Below are 27530 nucleotides of genomic sequence, written 5' to 3'. Positions count from 1 at the left end.
CACGAGGGCGTGCAGGCGGGACTCCGCGCGGCGCACGCGCAGCACCTGCCCCGCACGGCCGCGGCGGGAAGCGGACGGTTGAGCCGCCCGCACGGCCCCGCGCTGCGGAAGCGGCCCGCGGCGCGCTCGCCGCCCCTCGGCCATGAACGCGGAGAACTTCGCTTCCAGCGAGCGGCTGGTGACCGCCGCCTACGTGCGCCAGGGGGCGCAGGGCCGCCGCGGGCACGAGCTGCTCCTGCGGGCGCTGCTGGAGCAGGTAACGGGCCCCGCGGGGGGCGGCTCGCAGAGCGGGGCGGTGGCTCCTCCGTCCCCGCGGCCCGAGGCGGCCCGCCGCCCTGCGGGGATTTCCGCCGCCCACCGCTCTGCTCGCTGCGGCCCTTTGTACCCCGCTGCGGTTGGGTTCCTTTTGTCGTCACGAGTTAAGCGACCTCTGCCCCGCTGAGTTGCAATAGCGGTGCTGTGCGCGCTTTGGGCGGCTTTCCGCTGGGGATCCGCTTTGCGGTAGGCAGAGGCGAGCGTGGTTCTTAGAGCAGAGCGCAGGAAGGAGTGCATCTGTTGCAGTTGCTGACAAATCTGTCTGCAGCTTCCTGACATACCGGGTAATAACTGCAAAGGAAAACACGCAGGTGTGAAGATGTGTTGCAACTGTTGCTATTCATAATATTTTGGATTCTGTAATATCCCAGTTCTCTGCACCTGGTTTTACCCGCCGAGTTTCTGTAGTATTACACTTCGGTGTTGAGAATACATCACATAATCCACAGCGTTACATCTTGTGAACAACACCTATGTGCTGCAGTGGCTTGGTGTATGCCTTACAGAGCTCTTGAGAGTGAGAAGTACTCAATATCATGGTACGCCAGCGTAATTGCATTGAATGTATGGCAAAGTCATTATTTAACTTCTGGTTTCAGCATCTAAGAGCTGCATCAGTTGAACAAGTTGTGTTTGTTCTTAATTTGCAAGTTTATGAATTATCTTTCTGTATTCCGAATATGAAGGGAAAGTGCCCTGAAGATGGATGGGATGAAAGCACCATTGAACTCTTCCTTCATGAACTTGCCATAATGGACAGCAATAATTTTCTGGGCAACTGCGGTGTGGGAGAGAGGGAAGGCAGAGTGGCGTCAGGACTTGTTGCCCGAAGGCACTATAGGTACAAGTTTTGTTGGCTATTTGTATTATTCGGTTTTATTACTGATGATTTTGAAGTGCTTATGCTAACTGTGAATTAGTTATCTGAGACCTGGGTAGCATTTGAAGAAAAAAAGAATGATGCAATATTGAAGCGATCTAATTTTCTGTATTAAGTTTTCATTAATAACTCATTGGGCAGTCTTGAATGTAACAAAAATATTTGGTGGCTGTATGTCCTGTAAAACTAGTACAAGCCTAAGATGCCAAATTGACTGCAAGCAAGGAGAAGTCTTTGTGTTTTAAGATAATCCATGCGTTACTTGCTTTTTTAATACTGTACAGTTTTTTTTAATCAGTGCATCAATCAAAACTACTGAATTGTAGATGTAAAGTACTGAACATCCCCAGTGAACGGCTATTTGTTTTTTTTTTTATATTCGTTACTATGTTTATAATGTGAAAAGTTGATAGGCATGTAAAAACTCAGTCTATATAAAATTTATTTTATATGAAGTGAGCTGAATTATGAAGACAAAAGGAGCTATTAATGGCTCAAAGCCCTTGCTTTGGAAAGGCTATAGCAGGTACTTTGGAAGCTATAACTAGAGGCTCTGCATTAATGTCAGTATGAAGATAAGCTTTTTGCACAGTGTTCTGTGCTGAGTGGCTTTGCAGTTTCATCCATCGTGAATGAAACTGAGTGAAATTTCTTGGTGTATTTCTCCTTCAAATAGTAGCACGAAAGCTTGTTAGAGACAAGAATTTTAGTGAGCTTTACCATATGAAAACTGAACTACTTAGGCTTAATGTCTTTCAGAAGCCCCAAGTACCATGAAAAATTAATGAAGAAAACCACTAACACATCAGTTTGGACTTCCTGTTTTCTGTTCTGCTCTCTAGTCTCAGATTTGTGAGGTGTGGAAGGCAGAGTTGTGCTGGGGAGAGTGCCCAAGTAATTGCTGGTGTTGCTGGAGAGGGCATGCCCAGCTTCTGGCCAGAGTGAGCCTGGGCTGTCATTTAGCTGCTGTTGATCTCAGGTAGCTCTGTCACCTGACATCTCATCTTCACCTGAGAGTCAGCAAGAACAAGGAAAAGTTTAGAGGCTTTCATCCATGCACTGATTGCTGAAATGTTTTGCCTAGTAGCTCTGGGAGTGGGAAAGGTAGCAGGAGGTGGTTCTGAAGCAGTGTTCTACACTGTGCTCCGATGTAGGCAACTGACTTTTGTTCTTTGGGTTTCTGTGTCTGGACATACCTGCATTTGTACTGCTAATTGAGTAGGCATTGAGACGTTGCTGGGGTGCACTTAAAAGTAAGCCTGGCAGGTGCTCACACTGTTGCTGTATTGGATCTTTTTCTTGAAGTTTTTTATTTGCTTTATGGAATATTGTTTGTCTATTGCTCAAAACAAAACAAAAAAATTTCATCTTAATATACGTAGATGGTTGCAATGGAATTCATGAGAGTGCATTGGATACAAAATCTTCTACAGTTGTTTATCAAATTAAATTCTTTCCAGTAGCAAGAATTATTGCTTTGCAGCATGACAAATCTTGATGTGTGTTTTCAACCTTTTTTGTTCAGGTTGATCCATGGAATTGGAAGATCAGGAGATATTTCTGCAGTCCAGCCTAAAGCTGCAGGGTCTAGCCTTTTGAACAAGCTTACTAATTCAGTTGTTCTGGATATTATAAAGCAGGCTGGTAGGTGTACATCTGAAAATCTCTCTTTTTTGGCAAAATGTCATGTGTTCTTCATGTTAATTTCTGACTTACTTTTTCATGTGCAGGTGTCCGGACGGTGACCAATTGCTTTGTGGTTCCTATGGCAACTGGCATGAGTCTAACTCTGTGTTTTTTAACATTGCGGCACAAGAGACCAAAGGCAAAATACATTATTTGGCCACGTATAGACCAGAAATCTTGCTTTAAATCGATGATAACTGCAGGTAACAGGGGGATGACTGGTTGCATGGTGTGCTTTTCTAACAGATACAAAACTTTATCTTTCAGAGTGAATTTATATGCTTGGAATCATATCCAGAAAAGGTCTAATGTATAGTAGTTGTAAGTGCTTTATTTCTACACATCTGATTTCTAACATGAAATCAGATGTATTTTCCTATTGCCTTATAGAATGTGGGAGTATGCTGAAGTAGGGAGATGTATATAGTATTGTGGTTTCTTAGCAAAGAGCACAATACTAAGTAAATTAGAGTTCATTTTTTAGTTAGATGCCTAATTTGCTTTCCTGAGAATGATGCCAATCTTTGGTTTGTGGTTCAAATCCCTTCTAAAATTTATTCAAAAAATAAAAAGTGTCTTTGAAATTGGAATCAGAAGGTGACAAGCTTACTGCCATGGTGTTTTACTTTGGAACGTGGCAAGTGTTAGCTGCCCCATTTGTTTTTAATCTTGGTGTGTCAGTGCTCAGTCAGGAAATAAGTTTGGTGCCTTTCTTTGTTCAAACCTTATTTCCTTCTCAAAAGAAATTCCCTGTCTACCAGACTGTAAGTAAACTAAGGATAGAAGTCCATCACTTCTCCAAAGCTGTCCCCTCCTGCCGACAGACCCATGGAATCAAGGAAATGGCAAGTAGGGGATATGTGCATGAACTGAAAAAGGATCATACCTGAGCAAGCGGTGGCGTAGATTCTCGTCCTAGTTCCTAGGAAACATTTCATTTCAAGGCCAGGTTGGATGGGGCCCTGGGCAAGCTGATCTACTGCCCTCTGATTTAGTGGCTGACAACCCTGCCTGCAGTGGGACTGTTGGAACTAGGTGATCTTTGAGTTCCCTTCCAAACCAAGCCATACTATGATTCTGGTTTTTGATATAAAAGATTCATTGGATAAAAACATCTAAACAGAGGCAGTTCTGTGCTAACGTGTCTATATTATTAAACTAAGTCTGAAATTATCTGTTAAAAGAAAAAATGTACATTTTTGGGGTGTATGGTAGAAATGAAAAGCCCGCAATTAGTTGGAGATTCATTGACGTACATTTGGATCTTGTTTTTGTTAGGTTTTGAGCCTGTGGTGATAGAGAATGTATTAGAAGGCGATGAGCTACGGACAGATATTGAAGCAGTGGAGGCTAAAATCAAAACTCTTGGTGCTGAAAATATTCTTTGTGTGCATTCTACAACATCTTGCTTTGCTCCAAGGGTACCTGATAGGTAAGTAGACTTCATAAGAAGTACGTTATTTGTTGTCAGTGAAAAAACCTACATGTTTTGAATGCTCAGTTACTGCCAATAAGTGAAGTGCATTTGTGAAGATGCTTCAGTCCCTGTGTTTAAGGGTGATGGCATGTTGTGAAACAATGCTCCAAATGTTTCCAAAAAATGTATTAGGAAAATGAGAATGATAGAGAAGGTCTTCTTTCTCCCTTATGAATGAAGGTTAATAATGGTCACTTTGGCTGAAATTAATGCCACTTTGACAGAGGTTTCTTATGGGATTTTGTGGAAGTAGTAAGAGTAGAATCTCATAGAAATGTGGTCCAGAAGGTATAGTTCCAGAGCTAATGCCAGATGTTAATATTCATCCTCCCTTTTCTACTCTTTTCTTCTAGCTAATGATGAATTTTCCTAGGCTAATACAACTGCTAAGAAAAATAACCTATCGCCAACATTTAAAATCATTGCTTGAGTTGCTTTTTCCTGCATTATGGTGATGTCTGTAGCATTACTAAAGATGTACTGATGTGGAGAAACCCTTGAAAGCATGTAGGGCAGTGCTATGAGAGTATAACATAAGATTTGCTCTACTGTCATGTATCTGGGTTTGAACATTTACATTTATAGCCTGATTGCCTACAACTTACAATTTCCAGCTGTTAAATCACCATTAAAAGAAACCTAAACTACCCTGCATTCTTTCTTCCTATGGTGTGTCCATATACATAACTTCTGTAGTTGCTGCAAATGTGTCAGTTCAAGCACTTTCTGAAGCAGAGATGAGCACTGCAATTAGGAGATGAGAAACAGAATATTTGAGACATTATTTCTGCACGTAAATTAGTTCTAAAATATTTGAAAAACAGTATTTATCATAGATTTAGCCTAGTTGCTAGAGGGAAGTTAAAAGCAAATAATTCTGTCGGACTGTTGTTTGAAGTTGAGTTCCAAATTTATTGGCTACCTTAAATCAAAGCTATCAAAATTGAATGGTCTATTTTATAGCTTTGGTAAATGAATCTTTTCCTTATCTGCCTCCTTTTTTTTTGACATGCAATTGTTTTGTTCTCTGCAACTAAGAGATGAAATATTAGGTAGTGGCGCTGTGTTATGATATACCACAGATATAAGAGAATTTGAATGCACTTTCTATTTAAAGGATACTGTCAACTACTGAAGGCAATAACATCCATCTTCCTACAGGAAGGAGAATAAAGCATTTCTGGAGGATACCATTTTTATGTGTCTGCTTTTAAACAATTTACATTGTTAAGGCTTTGTTTAGTTGTGATGGTGATGTTTTAAAATTTTATGTGAGTTAGGATTGTTGAATGATTAGGATAAGACCTGTAGCTCCTTCGAAGCCTTATGAGACTTTATTGATAAAATGTACTACTGTATAAATCCGCTTATTAGAAAGACTTCAGTCTTCTGTCTTCTACCTGTTGCTACAAGCTGTCTCTAGAGGCACTGTATTCAAAAGGGAACCGAAGGCAAGAGGTGACTTTTTGGTTAATTAATGGACTTAATAGAATTCTCCACTTTGTCACTTTCATTGGTATTAGAAGAAAGACCAAAGTTGTTGTTTTTTATGAACTTTCACAGACAGGAGAGAAAGAAAGGACATAGAGAAATATTTCGCCATTTATGCTATTTGCGACTTTTGGGAACTTGAGTAGTAACCAACTTGCTTTTATGCTTTATTCTTCTGATATGACTAGCTGCTCTTAATGGTTTAATTTAAGCTTTGGAAGCATACAAGCCAGTATGCTTTATTGTTTGCTTCCCATCCAGAGTCACATATTCTTTTCAAACTGTAGCACTCCTGTCCTTTATTGTAGCATGGATCAATTATTCAAAGAAATATTTGTAGAAAAAGTGCTTTTTCTGTTTTCTGGATCTATAGCAGCTAGCATATTGCTTTGCTGGGACTCAGCAGGTGAGAAAGATGATCAGCCATACAGAGTAGTAGAGAACCCTCTGTTTCTAGATTGGGAATTTCTCTACCTGCACTTGGAAAAAAAACAACATGTAAGAGTGGAAACTGTTTTATTTGAGTCTTGTTGGAAGGTGAGGAATGAGTCTGAGTGAGCAAGACCAGCAAATCAAAGGGCAAAAACGTTGCCTGGTGTAATGTTTCCTGTTAACTCAGGGTTCAGAATGTTGGTAAATGAGAAAAATTACAGGACATGCAGTTCCTGCTGAATATCTTGACTGTTGAAGATGTATGCACGCATTACACTACGAGTGTTACCTAGCCAAACTTGTGCTTTACATACCTGTAATTTCTTTAGGAGTAGTACTGTGATGATGTTGTTTTCCTAGGGATTGAGGTTTGGAAAATTCAATCTGAGGTTTGTAGCTGAGTTTTGCATTACAAAAGAACACAAGGCAATATAATGGAAATAGAATACAAGAGAATGTCACCTCTTGTCACATTTTATATGGATGTCAGTAAATTACAGTGAGAGGCTGCACAAAAATAGACAGGGGAAAAATGCATTGAAGACTTGAATTTTTCTGGTGCTTTTTAAAAATAATCTTTATAATCACTTCAAATTATTAAGTATTTATTTTTGAAATGGATTTTCTTTTTAAAAGATATTCTCAAGTTTGTTAGAAATCAAGGTATTAAAAAAATAAGAGCGTGATTGGAGTGCTTTGGAAAGGTTACTAACAACATGTGTGCTTAAAAAGCTGAAGTCTCTCAATGGAAATGACCTTTGCATTCAATTAAATCTTAGCTTCACTGAGAAATAATCCAAATTGGCCTTTCTGTAATTCCAGGAATTTCTAAAGGCAGATGAAAATTTTCCTTTTTTTTTTTCTCTGAGCAAACAGTTAAACGAAGTTTTAATGTTTTGATCTCCACATCCAGTCCTTTTCAAGGGTATCATTTTAAGGGTATCCAGCCCTTTTGAAGAATTTTTTTTCTGTTGCTCAGTTGAGCTGAACTATGCAAGTGAGATTTCAGCCAAAGGGCTGAAGCACTGGTTCTTAGGGGAAAAAAAATAGAAACCTGTAAAGGCTTCCTCTTTTATGAAGTTCTCAGTTCCTCAAGCACATCTTGAAACTTCCATCAAACTGTTTTCAGGTTGAATGCTAAAAGAAAAGGACAATGTATGAATAGCTGCAATTCTGTTAATTATCACTAAAGTAGGAAAATATCTGAAAGGATGATTTGAGATCTGGGTACTGGGTTCTGGACAAAACTTTCAGCGAAGCATGAAAAATCTCAGCCTAGTTCAACCATTTGTAATACATGTAAAAGTTAATAGAACTTTCTTCTGAGCCTTTGTTGCTAAAGGTGATTACTGCTGCCACAAGGCAGTAAACAAGAAAGTTTATTTCCTCTTTCTGACCTTCTTGTAGACCTTTCAGTCTTTTAATGGTCTGATTGATAACATGGATTACAGTGATTAGTATTTCTCTAAATTACAATTTTATGCTCATAGGCTGGAGGAATTGGCTAAAATTTGTGCTAATTATGACATTCCCCATATTGTCAACAATGCATATGGAGTTCAATCTTCAAAATGTATGCATCTTATCCAGCAGGTAGGAACTGTGCATTTCAAATATATATATATATATTCTTAACAAGCATGAGAAAACCTCTAATCATAGACAATGCTAGCAAGTTTTACCATGTGTCACAGCTTGGAAATTAATCCCACACATATCCTATAATTGGACTATTTTCTGAGAATGCAGAGCAGAAGGAAATAATACTTCAAATGTTTGTTGTTTCTATTGTTGGCTTTTTATGTAATCAAGTTTGTTTAGGCTTCATTTATGTTCAGCTGTCTTTTATAATGGAGAGATACCCTTATTAATCTTTCTTAAAATACTTCATAAAATTATTGACATAATGACCTACTGTCATGAAATAATTGGTTGTACTTGAATGGGAATTAAGGCTTCAGCAGAACGAGTTACTGATTTTCAAATTTTCTTCCATTTCTAAATTCTCCAAATCACATGTTTGATTGGCACCATCCTGAAGGCACAAGGTGGTACAGCAGCACTGTGTAAGTGTTGTCACTTGTCAGTATTGTTGGCACAGAGAACACCTGAAAAAACTATTGAATTCAATGTTGTATTCAAAACAGGTTCAATTTCTTCTTGCTGTTTTTGCAAAGCAAATTGTTTAATACCTGAGATCAGCCACAAAGCATACAATGCCTGCATTTTTGCTCATTGCAAATTCATGCAATGTTTCTTTGATATTTCTCTGTTCTCCCTGTTGCCTATGTATTTTAACAGGATCCAGGGAATGCTGAACTATTATGTATATGCCGATAATTTTTTTTCTGATTAAGAAGACACTGCTATTAAATGAGCAAAGAGCAGCTGGATCTTGTTAGCATTTCTAAATTTATCTTGAGAGACTGAAGGAATGTGACAGAAGTTGCAATGGTGTGTGAAATAGAACACTGGATATGTTTGATTTGTGATGATACATGGGCACTGCATTTAACTTGCTTAATTGTAGTGAACTTCTAACATGAAGGAGGCTGTGGGATTGCTGAGTTTTGCTGCATATTATGTCATATCTGATGATTTTCTCAGGCTGCAAAGCCACGAATAGAACTGTTCATGTTTCTGTGTTTTTCCCTAGCTTCTTGGTAGATGTTTTGTTTCCTCTTTTTTGGTTCTGGGAATGTATACATTTGAGCTGTCATTTATTTACAAGAATTTATTTCCTCTGATAGAAAATGTACAGTCCATGTGGAAGTAGTTACTAATGAAATCAAATGTATACCTGTCCCCCATGCACTGTCATAGTAAAACACAGAAATGACTTTTAGTTTTATCTGCCTTTTTCACTCTTTTTGTCACAGATGTTAGCTCTGCTTCTGTTCCTTGATTTTAATACGAAGTACTTATGTATGTAGTTGAATACTCTTTAGTATGTATGATCGTTAATAGACTTTCCAGCTTCTGTTATGATGCATGCTTCTTAATTGCACAGTTCATTGATACTGTATTCCTAAAACTGAAGTTGCACTGCAGAATCGCCGTGGTTTTTTTTTCCTAATTGCCTAAATGTTAGGGGCATTTTGTTTTCCAGGAAGAGGAAGTCTTTTGAGGAAGTTACCTGGATCTTAATTTTGCAGGCAGCATTATATGAAGGAACGCTGTCACAGTCCATTTGTTTTGATGCAGATTACATGTATATGTCAAAAAAGGTAGTTTTGTTTTCTGGTGAGGCATTAACCTGTAGCCTTTTACTGCCAGAATCTGTGGCACATTTTGAATTGTACAGTGTTAACTGTATAATTCCCATTCAATTCCAAGAGAATTTTTTTGATAGTTGCTGCAAATGAGCTGGACTTTTGAAGACATGCAGGAACTAACACCAATATTTTAAATCATAGCAAATGAAGGTTGCTGAAGATGGTGTGTTAGCAGACAGCAAAAAAATTGTAAGCAATGCTAAGCAAAGGTAATGCTGTGATTTAAAATTCTTCATCACAAATAAAATATCCGAGAGAGTTTTAGGAATTATATTCGTTTTATTGCTGGATTATGGGTAATTATTATGCTTTCCCGTGTTTTTTTCCTAATACGTGCTGTGGATTTTTTTTTCCTTTTGATAAAGGGTGCTCGAGTAGGCAGAATAGATGCTTTTGTTCAGAGCCTGGACAAAAATTTTATGGTTCCAGTAGGTGGTGCTATCATTGCTGGCTTCAATGAGTCCTTCATTCAGGAGATCAGCAAAATGTATCCAGGTAAGTAGCTCACAAACTGATTTCATTCATACAAAATAAGAGTAGAAAATTTGATTATCAACTTTCTTTCGTATAATTTTTGTTTGTTTTTGTTGTTTCAGAAACTTAACGTGTACCTTTTGTTTTGTTTTGCTTTGCTTTTTCAGGAAGAGCTTCTGCATCTCCTTCTTTAGATGTCCTCATTACACTTCTGTCTCTAGGTGCCAGTGGCTACAAACAGTTACTGAAAGAGAGAAAGGTAAACTTTTGGGAAGCAGCGTTTTCTGGAATTCAGCTCTTAAAGTGTTGTTGCAAAACTGCTTCATGTAGTAAATCCTCTTTCTGTCTTGAAAACCGTTAAATTTCTTTGGAGTTTACAGCTCTTAATCTGGAAAGGCAATCTGATACAGTTACTGCTTGAGCAAATAATGTTCGTGCATGAGTTTGATTTCCTTCTTGTATTTCAAATGAGAGATTTTCCGTCAGCTTAACTATCTCATACAGTATTCATATTTACTGTTCAAGAGTACGACTGATGCAATAGAATTTTGTCCAGTACCATCTGAGAAGTGCTGTGCTGTGTAATGATCGCAGTGCTCATCCCAGCGGTCTTTGCTCATCTTCGTTTGGCCATATTATGCTATTGTGCTATAGTAGTGTTAAATGCTGTGTACCGTATTCTCAAGAAGATCACACTTTCTGATTCTGTGTTCTGGGCCACAAAAAGATTGAAAGATTGTCATTTAAGGCATCCATCTAGATACAGAGCTAGGTTTCTTCTCTGCCTCTCCCGTGCACGTTCTGTGTTGGATATAACCGAGTTTTCAAAATATTAAGTGTTCTAAAATTGGAACTTTACATCTTGAGTCATCTTCAGTTCTGGATGTACTAAAAGGCTTGTTTTTGCTATCTGTAAGCTTTAATACAGAGAATTCTTTTTATAGAATGTTTTAGGTAAGGAAATGTTGTGCATTAAGTACTGTAAATTAATAGTTTTAAATCATGAGTGATTTGTTACATACCTTAATTTGTTTAGGAAATATGTTTCATTTGTCTCCTGCTGGCAGCTTGCTGCTGCTTCTGATATCTGAGCAGGATGATAGTGCTGTGTGCCATGACTTGTTTCTAGTTCCTTGTACTGGCATGTGAAAATTCTGTACTGGAATTGAGACCCCATAGGAGTGGCTACAATATGAGAAGAACAGCAGGGTTGACTTTCAAAGGCTATGGTGTGATCTGTGCAAGCTATGTGAAAACATGGTTTGTGAAAGGCTGAAAGCAGTCATTCTTCTACCAGTAGTGGAATGTAGTTTCTAATGTTTTGTTCTGAACCAGTGTATTATCACAATATGTGGGTTTGTATCTTCATTTAAAGCAAATTTATATATTTTTCCCCTCTTCTCATCTCCAGAAAAACTTCAAGTGACTTTATCATGTTTTTTGCAAAACTGATTTTGATGTTAGACTTATACTTGCATCAGATATGTAATGAGCAGTATAATTATTGCCACGTTATGAGTAATAAGTTACTTGTAAGTAAACTGTCTTAATGAATAGCTGTATAATATTTTAAATCATATCATTTTCTTGGAAGTAGAATTCTAAAGTGAATAAAGCATTACATTTTTACAATTTCAGGTCTGTTTTATTTCAACATGAGTATACTCTATAAACATAGCCTTATATATGGCATAAATATTTTTCTTTTATTGGATTTGCTGTAGAAATAGAAACCTTTTTTTTGCTTAAATGTGTTTGTTCCTGAATTGTAAAAATGTAATAATGATGGTTTATTGCCTGTGCTCTGTAAAGGCAGAGGCAGAGCTATTAGGCTCTCAGCAGGAGCTATTTATAGGTTGACACTGAGTACTCCTTTCTATATTGGTTCAGTTATACCTACTCACACAAAGTCAGCTATAAAAAACTTGCAGTATTTCTTTCTCTTTTTACACTTATTCACTAGTGTTATTTCAGGTTACTTGAGTTCAGGCCAGAAAAACCAGAATATCACTGAGAAGAGGTTAATCTCACACAACCAAGGGAAAGAACTAGTCATAGAATACCCTGAGTTAGAAGGGACCCACAAGGATTATCAGGTCCAACTCCTGGCTCTGTGCAGGACCACCTCAGATTCAAGCCCTTCGTCTGAGAGCATTGTCCAAACATTCCTTGAATTCCAGCTGCTGTCACCACTGCTACCAAGAGTCTGTTCCATGCCCACCACCCTCCGATGAGTAACCTTTTCCTAATATCCAACTTGGCCCTCCCCTGACAGAGCTGTATATTGTTCCCTCAGATCCTGTCTCTGTCACCAGAGAGTAGATTAGCACTGTCCCTCCACTCTTATCATGAGGAGATGTCACAAGGCCTCCTGTCAGCTTCCTTTAGGCTGAACAAACTACATTATCTCATCTGCTCTTGATAGGGTCTTCTAGACACTTCACCATCTTTGTTTCCCTCCTTTGGACCCTCTTTGATAGTTGTACATCTTTGTTATATTACAGTGTGCTAACATGCACTCGGTGCTTGACATTGAAGCTGCACCAGTGCAGAGCAGAGTGGGACAGTCCCTTCCCTTTCCCAGTTGTCAGTGCTGGGACTGAAGCACCCCATGATGTACTATTGGCTCATACTCAATTTGCTGTTAACCAGAACTTCCGGATGTGCACTGCTGCTCTCAAGCCTCTTATTTCCCTGACAGTACGTGTATCCAGAATTATCCCAATCCAGCTGCAGAATTGAGCACTTGCTGTTGACTAGTGGTGATTGCCCAACCCACTAGTCAGTCAAGATCTCTCAGAAGACCTTTCTGCCCTTGGGGGTATCAGCAGCTCCTCCTAATTTAGTACTGTCTGTAAACTTAGTGTGCATTAGAGTCTTGGACACAGATCATTTATAAAAAACATTGAACTGGCCCATAGATGGAGCTCTGAGGTACCCCACTAGTAATTGGTCTCCAGCCTTCAGTAACCCCATCTACTCTAAACCTTTGAGTTCAACCCATTAGTCTGTTGTTCACTCATCATGCCATGTACTTGTCTAGCTGCATGCTGTACATTTTGTCCAGAAGAATGCTGTGAAAGACAGTATAGAAATTTCTGCTGAAATCCAAAAAGATCACATGAGATGGCTTTTCTTGGTCTACTGGATGGATAACCTTGTCATGAAAGGAAATTAAGTTTGTTAAACAGGACCTTCCTCTTTTGAACTTGCGTTGGCTGTGACCAATGGCTGCAGTCATTCGCGTGCGTTTCAGCAACTCCCATTATGATCTTCTCCATAATTTTACCAGGCACCAAAGTGAGACTGACAGGCCTGTAATTACCAAGGTCATCTTTCTTGCCCTTCTTGAAAATTGGAACAATATTTGCCAGCGTCCAGTTTCCTCAGATTCCCAAAGTCGCTGAAAAATAATCGGGATAATATCTGCAAGTTTTTTTCAGTACCCTGGGATGAACCCCACTGGGCCCCATAGTCTTTTGTGCACCTGATTGGAGCAGCAAATCTTGTATGAGTTCAGAGTCAGCCAGGATGGTGTCCCTGTCTATGGCAAGGGGTTGGACTAGATGATCTCCAAGGTCCTTTCCAACCTACTTCATCATTCTATGATTCTGTGGCACAGTCCCTCAACCCAAGGTGGGAGGAGCCGCCTCAGCCTGCCCACCTCCCAATGCTCTGTGCCAGTGCTGAGCAGTTCTTCTCTTTGGCCACCTTCCACAGGCATCCCAGGCCCTGACAGAAAGCTTGGACATGCCCTGCTGCCTCAGGCCTGGGTAGCTGCATGATGTTTGGGCAGCTCTGTCGGGGAAGCTGAGCCAGTTCCAATGGGTGCAGAGGCTGTAGGGGATGCAGGGGACACAGCTTTCTACTGGGTGAATTCCATTGCTGATTCAGCTCCTTGTGAGCAGATTAAAGCCTTCTTCTGAGTTGACTGTTTCTCTTCATGTCCCCTGCTGCATCTGTCCCTTTTTTCTCCTGCACGGGGATACTGTTTAATATAGGAAGGAGATTGTAGGAGAGAGAGGAACATGTACATGGAATGATGTTTTCTGAGAGGATGGCATTCGTGGAGTATGAGGTTGTATGCTTTGCTATAAGAGGGCATATGGGAACTGCTGGATCATGGCCTGAACCTCTGACTGATCACCTGAGACAAGCAGCAAGTCAGCCCTGGGAGCACAGCTGAAGGCAATTCACCTGTGCTGCCGGAAGGGGTGGAGCCTGGCTGCACCTCTCCTAGACCCATTTAAGAGCTGACTGCCAGGGGGGAAGCATCTCTTTTGGAGATCCTTCCTCTGGAGTTTTGCAGTGAGCCCAGGACATGGTAAGCATTCTGTCTATTCTCTTTTTGTTATTATAAACTGATTTGCCAAACTCTCTTGTTTATTTCATAATTATATCATCTTTATATTCATTGATTATACAGAGGGTAAAAAGGGTGCGGTGAGTCTGAGGACTGAAGAGCAAGAGAGTAATGCACACATACTGTCTGATAACCGTGACTATGTGTGATAGCATAACAAGGAAAGGATTGGAAGTAGTTTATCTCACTTGTGCTAGGTTCTCAGTATTATTTTTTTATGCATATGTCACATTTTTAAAAGTGGCTTTCTGACTTCAGAAAGGGGTTCTAGGTCTTGTAACGCAGATGATGACAACAGGTCCATACTCAAATTTGTTAATACTGTTGCTTTTGAAGAACTCATGTAAAAGTTAAGCTTTTGAATTGACTCCTTTGATTTTCTCAGTACCGTTTATGTTGTGTCCCATATTCTGTATTGCTAGGTCTTAAAACACTATTTACGTTATGTGTTTCTTTATCCAGGACTTATGTAGCAATTACAGTGACTGCACTGCATAGTATCATAAGCAGCAGACTTCAGTTGATGATCACATCAGAATTGATGGAAAGTGTGGAGCCTACATTCTGTGACAGGTTTAATATTTGTTAACTGTTTTCCAATGTGTAGGTAACTGTCCTGTTAACTCAGCTTAACTAGTTAGTATACTGGTAGTAGTGGAAAGGTAGTAGCTTCATTTTGTTTTCAGCAATTACATCTGTCAGCAGTCTTTTCTTAACAAACTAATGGTCAAAATAATTCTGATCTTCTGAAATGGAATGTATCTGTATTCTGCTGTCTGTATCCTTTTGAGAGTGATTAACTGGAGTCATTCTTGCATTCCTAAAAAGTGTGAATCTGAGTCTAAAATATTTAAAACCACAACTAGTGGGAGGAAATTGATTAAGTTTTACAGTTTGTTAAAATACTGGTTTTACATTTCTGGCTGTGCTTAATGCACCCTCAAATGCTGTTTGCCCAGCACCCCCAAGGTCCCTTTTTGTAGAGCTACCCTCTGTCCACTCATTTCCCAGTCTGTATTTGTGACCAATGTTACTCCCAGGTACAGAACCCAGCATTTTCCTTTGCTGAATTTCATGCTGTTAATGGTTATCTGTTATTGTTATTACACAGATTTCAAACTCTGTGCATTTTTAAAAGTTTCCACTGTATTACGAATTCAGAACAAAATTCTTGGTATTGCAATTCAAGAGTGTCTATATATGAGGCTATGTGGGATTTGTAAGTACTCCAGATGTACACATGCATTTTCTCTGCTGTTTTTTGGCTGCATTTCAGGAAGTAAGCCTTCTGGTAACGGGGCTTCATGCTCAGCATTGCAGCCTTTTTTTGTGTACATGAAATGGTGTGCCCAGTGTCTGATCAGGTTGCACATCAGATGCTGTCTCATACATAAAGCAGAAGAGCAGCTGTGACTGTCGTGAGCAACTACTGCAGCAGCAGCAAAGTGTCTTAAGATGAGACCAAATCAGACTCAGGTACAGCATATGAGAGTTGTCAGTGTGTATGGAGCACAAAAGGGCTGTGAAGTTTTGTGGTTTGGTAAGTTTTTTAAGGGGAAGGGGGGAATTAAGCAATGAAACATAATTGACATGTAGTGCTTGGGTTGTTCAATGCAACTTCAGCATAACAGGTCCAAACGAGAAAGCTTCATTGGCTGTCACAGAAATGCAATTCTGTAAACTGTTATTTGTATATAATTGCTTAGGGTGCTTATAAATTGTCCACATCACAGAAATGTTTTGTAATAGGGGTTGGTTATAGATTTGACCTCACAAGAATGTTATGTATTTCATATATATATATTTTTTTTTGAAAGGCCATTAATCTATTTTATAACAATCTATAAAATAACACGAGGGCTTCCAGTGGGAAAATGCAAAATGCAGTAGCTCATAAAAATAAGTTTTTGAATGTGTGCAGTCAAACACATAAAATGTGCACTTGGATTCTTTTTTTTTCCCCATCTTTCTATTCTTTCCTGTTCTGCCAAATTGCTGCATTTTTGAAGGCTGATCTAGTAACCTAGGTATTTTATTTAATATGTTTGTACAGTGGGTCACTGGTTGTAACAACTTGGAGTCCTTATGTAATAAGTATATACTATAAGAGATGCAAGAGAGAGTTCCTTAGATGTGATGTACAGAAATGAATTACTTGGGAATTTCTTCCTGCTCCAAGAGAAGTTTTTCTCGAACTAGTTTCATAGATAATACCTCCACAGTAGGCAGAGTTGATGTATAGTTCAGCTGTAAAGTAAATAGCCAGCAGAGGGAGCCCAGATTAATTTATGAATTAGATTACAAAAAGTACTGATCTAATGGCTAAACATATTAACGATGCTCATTGTGGAAAGCAAATAACACATGAGTAATGTGTTTGTGTTCGGTGATGGACTGGGGGGAAGGGAGATGTGTTTGAATATTTGAGTAAATGTTTTTCAACTTCTGCAAGTGAACTGTAAATAAACTGATGGATTGAAACCACTAAATCATTTCATTTCAGAATGCCTCTGCAAAATATAAATGATTCTTCACACATTTTGAGTTCTGATAAAGAATCACAGATGCCTCCAATGTTGTTGTTGTTGTTCCAAGTGTTACAGCAGCTGTATGCTCTTGTTGATAATGAATCCATGACAGAATTTGTTCATAGAGCAGAATCCCACTTTTTTTCTCTGGCAGAATTCATCCCATGGTATTAGGAAGCACAGGTCAGGAGCGGCGGTCATTTGTTTGCTCGTGAAGTGAGGCTGGGCTCACTGCAGTGGCTTAAACAGCTGTAACATCCTTCTAACTTAGCTGCTACAAAACTCGTTTGGTTTCATAAGACCTGTGGGAGGCTCTGTTTAAGAGCATAATTTTGATCACAAGCTATAATTTGTATTTGTCAGAGTGTGCGGGTCAGAGCAGGATACTGGTCTGCAAGCAGGAGAGACAACTCTATTTAAGGAATGAAAAATCACTTGTCAGGTCCAGAAATTGATGAGGATGCTGAAACGGGCAGTCACATTGAAGTAGATGAGCAGCACAATCAGAAAGAGGAAAAAGATGGTGTTCAGTATTTTTTAAAAAGAATACCCAGTATCTGCATCTTTTTGCTAGTATTTATGAGAAACTGAGCATTAAAAAGGACAAAAAAGCAGCCAAAGAGCACAATAAGGAGAATGGTGTTTGTTCTTACTGTGTTGCATTTTGAGCTGATATGTGATGAGGAAGATAATGAACTGAGGAGGAGTGTGAGCAGCTATCATAGATTATCACAGAAATGAAGCAGTGGTGAAGGAAGCGAAGCAGGCTTTAATGTGTGAGAGTGGCATCTTAGCCAGAATGTTTATGAACTCCAGTTTCACAATGCTTTCTCAATCAGAGTGGAATCTAAGTGGCATCAGAAATTCAGGTACCTCTGTTGTTTTAGGAGGCTTGTACAGGAGAGGTGGGTGATAGGAGGAGGACTGGCAGTGGAATGTATGTAGAAAATACAATTGCATGTACTCATATCTTTCTCTGCTTAAAAAAAAGGCATACTGCCTTTCTTGTACAGAAAGAGAGGTCTATGAACTAATGGTAGCTGTGATGGTACAAGTGTTAACAAAAAGTGATTGTTTTAGTCTGAAATGTATTAATAGAAAATAATACAGGAAGCAGTTGGTCATTTGTGTTGGTTCGTTCTCTGGCTCATGGGACTGGAGTGAGGGGAGGCTCTTGCAGGAGTGGGTAAAGGTCAACTCCTTCAACAGGATACTAATATGGGGGAGGACTGTAGAGTGCTAATCTCTTCAAGATTTTGCTCCTCTGGGTTTCAGTTTCGCAGAGAGAATGGCTGACCTCCCAAGTATGTATATTATCTCAGATAGAGAGCGTTCTGCCATCCTGAGAGGAAGAACAAGGTTAAGGAAATGGAGCTGTTCCTTTATGGATGGATTTCAGAGAAGTATCTGTCCAACTTATTCGATGTGCTTATAAAGGTTGTAATAGAGACTTAAAAGTTTTGTGCAGTAGTGGTATTTTCTGTGTTTGATAGCCAGTAACAAAAATATTGTTCTTTTTTTTCTTCCAGGAAATGTTTTCCTATCTTTCAAGTGAGTTGAAGAAGTTGGCAGATATCCACAATGAGAGACTGCTGGATACACCGCATAATCCCATATCCTTAGGTAATTGTGGGGTTTTAAATCTTTAAAAAGAAATTCTAATATGGTGTGCATTCATAATGCACTTAACGTATACATTTGCTATACATTAGGCATTGCACACTGCACTCCATTAAATTATTATAAAGCCAAGATGAAACCATTGAACCCAATAAGGTAACCTATTATAAAAGCAGAGCAGTAGGGTTGTGACTCAGGCCCCTTTTACAAAATTGCTCCTGTGCAACATAATCAATTATTGTAGTCAAGGCAGGCAGAAGATGTCAGCATGTTACTTTATAAATAAATAGGTTTTAAAATAAATTAGGATATAATTGCTGTACACATCATCTTATATTTTTGTACTACTCGGGATATTTGTTCTAACCAAAACTTCTGCTGAACACCAAAGTAATGTTACACCCCTGTGCAGGATCTCTGCCTTACGTGCAGCCCAACCAAAGAAGTAATCCACGCCAGTTTGTGGAAAACTGGAAATGCTAAAATGTAATATTTATGCTTATTTTTCTTTTGTACCTGAGCACAAATCCTTGGACAGGTTGTTATTGTTGGAAGACACCTTATCCACTGTGGTGCTTTTTTTTTTCAGCCATGTCACTGAAGAATCTAGATGAAAATAATGATGCTGCTGTTACCCAGCTTGGATCTATGCTTTTTACAAGACAAGTTTCAGGAGCAAGGTGAGAATGCTGTGAATTTGAAAATTCTGGGGAGTTGTATTAAGATTTCATAAAATATGTAATAGAATATTTACTTTCTACCAGTTGTCTCATGATTACAGACTTCAGTCTGGCAATTACAAGTCCAAAAGCATACCTTTCTTCCTCAGTATTATGTACTAATAATGTGTCTACCTGCCTGAGTTAGCAACAAGGCCTTCTCTTTTAGCTTTGGTGTACTAAATAGATAATCTATCCCCCTTTAATTTAGTGTCATTATTTCCTAGAACCCCTTGGTTTCATTTAGTTTCCAGCTGTTGTCTGATCTTACAGTTTGGTTGTAAGCTGCTTAGGAAAGATCTTTGTTCTGTTTATTGCAGCACAAATATGGTTGCGCTGGATGTCAGGGGAATAAGCTTTTAATACTCTGCTTAGCTTTCTGTCATATGGAAGAAAATCCTACTTTCTGGAACTAGCTATATTTAAAAGAAAAACTCTGCAACTTGAGCCAGTCTGAGCTGAATTTATTCTTAGTGATACTGGTACATGGAAACGTAAATCAAATCATTTGTAATGATTTTGGCTTAAACCTTTTAGAAGAAGAGAATGATTTAAAATTTGTTTTGGGAGAATTCCTTAATATGAATATTACTGCTTCCATGCCAGCTTCTGCTGTGGACTGAATGTGATTTTCTGTATCAGTGCTGATTGTTTCCACATCGGAAGGTATGCTTCATTAGCTTGGATTATTCCACTTTCTGCACAGAGAAATGGCAGTAAATCTGTATGTTCTGTAGTTAGATGCTCTTTTTAATTCACCTTTCCCAGTCTTGGCATGTCCTGCAGTTTAAGTCATCGCTGGCTGAGATTCCATATTTGAAAAGTTAAGGCTCTCCAACTCTTTGTCTGACTCAAAGGTTTCAGATTTTTCCTTTTATATGCAAGCAATTCTTTTGCAGTACATGTACTGTTTGACATGGCATTTCAACAGATTTTAAACATTAGCCTTGAATTACATGGCAGTGGTGGCAATAGCAGCTCCCTGCATTGCTCATACACGGGCTTTGCCATAACCTGGCATTTGAGCACTTGGGCACGGAAAGGATGTGGCAATCAGAGTGGTATTTGTCTGAATACAGTTTCTTACATGAACTGTAGGGGCTGTCTCTGCAAGGATAACAAATTCTTATCAGTTGATTGGTGTTAATTGCTTGTGTAAGCTGTAACTGTAGCCATAAGGTGAGATGTTCCTTGACGAAGGAAAGAGGTAGATTAAGGTTGTGGTTTATCAGGGAATGAATGTGTACCAAAAGCCCTGAGAAATAGGGTGTTGTAGGAAGTGGTTCTTCCTATGAGGAAGAGGTAAAAGCAGTGCTGAACAGCATCCTTTTGAGAAGGGAATAAAGATTACCGTCATAGGATGAGGGAAAGGGGAGCTGTAGTACCAAGGTATACATGTGAGGAAATTAAGATCCTGATTTGAGGGAGTAGACTGAAAGAGGAGGCAGAAGGCAGTAAGGATTAGGGACCTGGTTTGGGAAGATATGTAATGTCACAAAAGGATGGTAGACAGTGGTGCAAATGTAGTTCCAGCTACTTGGAAGGCTGAGCCCTGTGAAGCACTTGAACCCAGAAGCTTTGGGCTGCAGAACACAATGCTGAGCAGATGTGTGCCCTAAGCCTGCTCCCGGCATGGTGACTTCAGAGGCTGTCTGAGGAGAGACAGCATGTCTGATAGTTAGGTCTTGTTATGGAATAGAAAAGTTGGCTGCAGATGTCTTTCATGTCATGCTGAGGAGCTCATAAATGCCAGCAGAAAAGATGAAAATTTGGCTGAGGAGGGGAATGAATATTCACCTGTGCCCACAGACTTTATCTAACTGAGGATCTGCTAACCACTGTCAGTCACTGCAATCCTTAAGCCCTAATTTGGAGAATACCCATTCCAAGCCCAACTACAGGAATTTGTTTAGCAGATATTACACTGCATAGAAATCTGTGTAAATATGTTAATTGTAGTGTATCACATAAAAATATTTAAGGCATCTTGTAACTCAATCACAATTCTGTTTATTTCAGGGTTGTTCCTCGTGGGTCTGTGCAAACAGTGAATAACTACACTTTCAAAGGCTTTATGTCACATGCAAATGACTACTCCTGTGCTTACCTTAATGCTGCATCAGCTATTGGAATTAAAAAGCAAGATGTAGACATCTTCCTAAAAAGACTGGACAAGTGTTTGAAGGCTTCTAGGAAAGGGAAAGAAAGTGTGAATGAAACATGTACAGCTAACACAGGCACAGACCAACTTGAAGACCAGAAAGTACAGACATAGTAACAAAGGAAGATGCACTTTTGTTTGAAGTATGCAGGTTTGTACTGGACTAGCACTGTGAATCTGAAGTGCAGAGAATTTGGTCCTGATCTGAAAAGAACACTGAAAAATTTTGGGGTGAAATTTAGGTTTAAAGGAAATAGGTGATTTTCTCCTATTCTCTCTTATGGGAAAGTAAGCATTTTGCACCATGTAAATGTACTTAATATGCCAAAGTAAAGCTCTGCATTCATAAAAGCCTTCAGCTGACCTGTCAGTCTGTGGGTGACTGTTGGGGCTGGTGTTCATCAGGTCACAGAATATTTAAGCACATTTTGATTAACTAGATCTTCTGTAGCAGTGATTAAATTTCTTTTGTCTAGCTATACAACCAACAAGAAATGTTTTACTGCTCTCAAAATGTCTTGCTTTTACTCAGCTTACTTTCTATTTTTCTTTTATTTCCGAAGATTTATATAGAAGTGTTGGGATAACCCTTAGTAAATACAGTGTTGAAACTGGATGAAGAAACTGTGGAGTTGGAATAATGGTCTTTTTAGGCACTCTTACCTCTCATGAGCTGCCTAGAACAAAGCAGCCCTCAGTGGCAAAGAACTTAGAATACCTAATATCCTGTTAGTACTCAGCTCTTGGAAACATTTGCATAGCTCAGCAACCTGAAGGAATTTTGAGGGAGTGCAATGATGAAAATGTGAGGCAGTGGAGTGAGAGTTGCCCTCTGTATACATTTCATCTCTTCTTTGGTAGTTGCTCATGAATAGAGCAGTCAGGTCAGAGATCCGCTCAAAAGGTGGAATGCTTTGTGGGATGACTGCAGCAGTTTCAAGATCCAGTGAGACCAGAGGATGTTTTGGCATTTTTAACCCAGTGTTTTTAAGAGTTATAGACATCTGCTTCTGCATCTTCTGCCATTGGCACTGTTGTCTGTGTTTGAATTCATTAATGGAACTGATTTGAATTCATTAATGGAACAGTGGATTCAGAGTCTGTTCCTGAAACAAAGGTTCCATATCACTGGAATGACAGTGCTGTAGGTTACAAAAATTTTTGTTAATTATTCTTGAATGTAATTAACACACTGTATGTAGATTTTTATGTCGTTTACTGTTCAAAGTGAGCTTAGCATTTGAATACATCTTGCTTTATTTGTAATGCAGTAATCCTTGGGACACTGCAGTTAATGAGTTCTTAATGTCAGGAAACATTCTTGTTACTTTGTTTTGTGGGATCTGAGACGCATATCCTCAGAGCCCTCTGCAAACTGCCTTATCAGTATAGATAGTGCTTTTGAAAGAATTGTCCCTCTGCTGTGCTCAAATGAATTTATACAAGAGGTGATGTTAATATGTGGAACTATTGTATGCTGGTTGCCATCGAGGTGGCCTGACTCAGTGAAGTTCATTGTATCTTTAGCCTAAATTGAACTGCTGCTCCTACATCGTTATTGCTGCAGTTACGCTTCAGGCCCAATAAGGCTTGTGGAAGTGAGGGCTCTCAGGAGTCAGTTGGTACTTGTTGTACCATCATGTCTTAAGAGAAAGGTAATGCAGCTTGACCACTGAGTCCTTGTGGCCATAACTAGATGTAAATATTGTTTTGTTTTGATCTGAGATGATGCTATACCAGTTTTTCTAGTCAGTAAAGCTCTCATTCAGCCTTGGGAGACAGAGCTGTGCAGCTCACCCTGCACTCAGCGTATTGGAGCAGCCAGTGAAAACCACAGGGCCTTAGTGATGCCTTTCTTCCTGTTTTGGGATATTGTTGTCTTGTGCTTGAATGAGTGTCAGTTAGTGATTTAATTGGTTATTGCAGATCACACATATTAGAGTTATTGTTATGAGAGCTTAGGGTGGTATGTGGTAGTAGCTACAATAAGGATTTGATAAGCAGTATCCTGAAACTGAAAACAAAGCAGCAATTGCCTTTTCTGAGAGGAAAAGACCTCTGCCTTTTATGTTCCTGTAATAAATTGTCTGCTGCAAATAATTCACTCTCTTCTACTCTAGATTGAACTGCTTTCTCAGATAGTGTTTCTCCTGCCTTCAAAATGTTTCCCATTTGAAATCAAACATAAAAGTTTCAACACATCTCTCTGAACAAGTATTCAGGGAAAGAATTAAAGTGTTTCATTCTGATGCTGTGCTTTTAAACATTGTATTTTTCTAATTGAAAAACATTTTAAGATGAGACTTCTGGTTATTTTTTTATTTTTTATTTTTTTTTTTTTTTGCATTAGTGTCACTAGGGCTTTTCACAGGTCTCAGTGATGCTACCTGAAACCACACAGTTTGAAATACTTTGAAAATTGTGCCCATTGTGAGGTATGATCTCTTGAACTAAATATCAGTGTTATGTTACTTTGGTATGTTTTCTTTTACCAGTTCACAGTTTTATTTCCTTGCTTTGTTCCTTTAAGCGTGTTAAGCTGTAATGCATACTGAGTTTTTAGAGACAGAAGCATAATATAATATCATGGTTATATTTAAATTTAAATAAATGGAGAAGAAATGGTTATTTATGACATACTTGAAACAGGAGATTCAATAGATAAACTTCGTATTTTTCAAGGAAGAATATAAGCCACTTATTCTCTATTCACTGATGTCTATAATGAGGTAATAAAATAATACTGGAACACACAGCTATTGAGTCTTCATTTTCTTTATATAATACGGGAAGATTTCATGTCTGTGGCAGGTCTCAGCCACTAACAGCAGCACTGCTGAAAGATGGCAATAACTTGGGCGTAGCTTTGTCAACATACGAAGAGTAAAACAAATGCATTAGAGATATTTGCTTTCTGCGAAGGTCTTTCTGAGATTGCACAATGAAGTAACAAGTTCCTTGGCTCAGAAAATTAATTGTGCATCCTTTTTCCTGTCCTCTATATATGCATGTGACACCAAAGGGCTCTATGAGCCTCAGGGACCTGCCAGAGCCAGCATGTCATCTCCAGCATCCACTGTGCTATTGAGATGTTTAGGAAGACAGCGTGGGCTTTAGATAACACTTGGGGTTGTGTAGCAGGAATTCTTAGTAAAACACTATGAACAGATGCCACAGTTACTAAGGCTGCATCTCAGCTGCTATTTGTGAAGCTTCCTGTCTCTCATTGTAGGACACAACATGTAGCTATCGGTGGTGAAACAAGAAGCAAGCATGTGAAATTTTCCAGAAGAATTTAACATCCAGAAATGTAGGAGGTTACTATTCTTGCTGCTGGTTTGTTGCTCTGCCAGAAGTTACTGCCCTGTAGCAGGGGCAGCAAAGCCATCCGTCTGCTTGGCTGCTGCCACAATTCATACTGTTGGAACAACTGCTGAAACTGAGGTGTGTTAAAGTGAGCACTGAGGGTATGAAAAACTGTGCCTGTGAAGCAGGCATGTTTCCTGTTGTATTTCTGCAGAAAACATAGATGCTGATACCTGCTTCTGAATAACCTTTTGTACCAGAGCAGGGTGTGTGGGTGGGCAGGAACCCCTCACAGTCCTGCAGTTTGTGTCACTGAAGTGACTTGTGCCTCCTAAGGTGCCTGTAGTTGTTCTGTGAGATGCTTTTCTTTCCCTCTGATGGTACGTCTTAAGCTGTCTGGATCTACGTAGGTGAAATAAATGAAGGAGCAGATGGACTTGTCTTGTAAAAAATAGCACTGAGAAAATACAGTGTGAGCAAACTGACACTGAATGACCCATCTCACAGACCAGCACTTCGTTTACTTCTGTAGTGTCTGAGATAATGAACAAAACTAAGGACTATTTGAGCAATAATATTGCCTATTCACGCTTCATTCGTAACGATTGCCTCAGATACAAAGCAAATAAAAGCTACCAGATGCAGCAAATTCTCTTGAGCCTAAGAAAGCAAAACTGTAATGTTGCAAATGTAAATGCTGGCATTGCAGCTTAATACACGTATAAACCGAGCGATCTATATTGTGCGATCATCATTTTTTAAGAAAGGCTGGAGCCCAGAGACTACCAAATGTTCTCATCTGCAGTGTATCAGCAGTTCTCAGTCTTCAGCTGCTGTATAGATAATAATTCTAATTGAAGAATCATTACACGAATCCATATGCGAGTGAGAGATGGGCTATAGCCTTTTGTTCAAGATGCTTTAAAAATTGAGTTGCTGTTTTCACTTTTTATGAAGGGTAATTAGATTGCCTCATTTTTTTAAAATGCAACATCTTAATCAACCTGGCTTGGCAGGGCTTGGAATCTGAAGGAAAAATAATCGATGTAACTGACAATTTTCTTAAACAATAGCTATTTAAAGGCTTGAATTGGTTACAAAGTGACTTTCCTCAGAGAGAACCTTTATTCAAATGGCTTAAATTTTTAAACCAGTGCTTGAAAAATTGTGCTGTATGTGCTCTGCAATAATAGTTTTTCACGTATTATGCTTTTTCCCCTCAAACATAACGACATTTTAGTGGTTTAATAATGCCATTTAAAAATTCTAGTTAAAAAGGCATTTGCTCTGTCAGAGTTACTCATCAAACATCTGCCATATCAAATCACCAGTAGGAGATTTATCTTGATGGACCAGCTCCAGTGTTTTGAACCAGTTTCACTATAACTGGACCAAGCTTACATTTCTCCTTTTGGGGTCCTAAAGTCAAGTTCACAAACAAATAAAGCGTGTTTTGATAATTCTATCTGCTGCTCAACAGCAGACTTGAGATTGAAATCAAAGCTGATCCAGTTCAGGAGCTGAATTGCTTTCTTAATGTGGATGGTGAAACTTAATTTGCCTTTAGATCCAGCCTGAGTCTGCTGTAGCAGAATTGTAACTGCTTTTATTTCTTTAACCTACCATGATGAATAGAGGGAATAGAGCTGTCCCACCAGGGTGCTGCCTCTCCTATTACTCTGTCTTTTAAAGAGCTTCAAAAATAGGGCTGCTACACATTATTACTTTTGGTCTTTTGCTGGTTGAGGTGGGCAATTGGTCTTGGACAAACATGGAAAGTAGGTGGGTGCATATTCTGTCTCTAGGCATCCCAAGTAGGATCACACCAAATTACTGGTGTCATGGTACATGCCAAATTCAGGACAAGCATGCAGTGTTTCTACTGATCCATTCTTTCCAAAAGCTGCATCTTAGGCACATTTCTTGTGGCAGAAAAGTGCCAAAAGAGCACATGGCTCAGAAACAAGTGGAAGGATTTTGGAGGTTTCTAGATTGGCTGTGTTTGATTTCTGCTATGCATGAAGTTCTTCATGCTGTGTCAGCTCTATTAAAATGTTTGCAGCTACTCTCATCCCTTACCTAAGTGGTTTTGTACTGGGGCTCAAATGCAGTGGCGAGGTGGAAAAAGTCTGGGGTGCCCAAGCAGAGGAAGGCATTCCATTTATTTTGATACTGGACTGCCCAGCACATGTGGCATGTAAAATGAGTTTGCAGACCAAATACTGTTAAGCAAGTTGCTCATGCTGTATCTGTTGTTTTTTGGAGTTTTAGGAACTCTGGGTGGAAAGTACACTTACTTTGGTTCTGTAATCTGTCAAATAGGGAATGCAGCTGATGAAGGAAGAAGAATCTGTCCAATAGAGCTGAAGAGAAGTGCATCAAAAATACAGTTCTTGTTTTACACTCTCCTTATTAGTTACTCGCCTTACTTACTATTACTTACTCGCCTATTAGTTGTGCGTCTTCTTTTGAAAGATCCTCACCTCACCATATTTTTGTGAGGCTTTTTCAGCAGACTTTTCTGTACTAAGGCATAAGAAAAATGTACTGCCTAGCAGTGCATGGCCATCCCCATTGATGCAGAACTTCACAGCCATGAGAGGGCAGCAGGTGTGAGCGCACACTGCTGGCTTCTTTCTGTTCGAGGGCTTTTAAGCAGAAAATAGATTTGAATACAAAAATGTTTGTTAAAAATGATATAGCTGGTGCTATTAAAACTTGAGTTCGTGTTCCAGGCAGATGGCACAAGCTGTCATGCTCTGGCTTTCTGTTTGTTCTTATTTTTTCTGACAATCAGTCCGGT

The 27530-nt window shown here is 39.2% G+C and overlaps 1 protein-coding gene across 4 annotated transcripts; it reads left to right on the top strand.

The window, feature by feature from the left end:
- The first annotated feature begins 142 nt into the window (after window positions 1-142).
- Window positions 143-24176, top strand: SEPSECS (Sep (O-phosphoserine) tRNA:Sec (selenocysteine) tRNA synthase). 4 transcript variants are annotated; one of them, XM_042812221.1, is made up of 12 exons: window positions 452-599; window positions 1002-1156; window positions 2721-2839; window positions 2926-3084; window positions 4160-4313; window positions 7772-7874; window positions 9922-10051; window positions 10198-10289; window positions 18451-18544; window positions 19131-19221; window positions 19867-19926; window positions 21280-24176. In XM_042812221.1, the coding sequence occupies exons 2-12, from the start codon at window positions 1068-1070 to the stop codon at window positions 21533-21535; spliced, it is 1347 nt and encodes a 448-aa protein (XP_042668155.1). In that variant the 5' UTR covers window positions 452-599; window positions 1002-1067; the 3' UTR covers window positions 21536-24176. The 4 variants fall into 4 exon arrangements, with proteins under 4 accessions (XP_042668152.1, XP_042668155.1, XP_042668154.1 ...); XM_042812220.1 differs by having other exon boundaries at window positions 452-626; XM_042812219.1 differs by lacking the exon at window positions 452-599 and adding an exon at window positions 675-854.
- Window positions 24177-27530: the final 3354 nt, after the last annotated feature.

Source organism: Centrocercus urophasianus, unplaced genomic scaffold (assembly GCF_019232065.1).
Source record: "Centrocercus urophasianus isolate 14NV4802_14NV808 unplaced genomic scaffold, USGS_Curo_1.0 seq_13, whole genome shotgun sequence".
NCBI classification, from domain to species: Eukaryota; Metazoa; Chordata; class Aves; order Galliformes; family Phasianidae; genus Centrocercus; species Centrocercus urophasianus.
The sequence above is the reverse complement of the archived record's forward strand: the minus strand, read 5'-3'. Positions and strand labels throughout refer to the sequence as shown.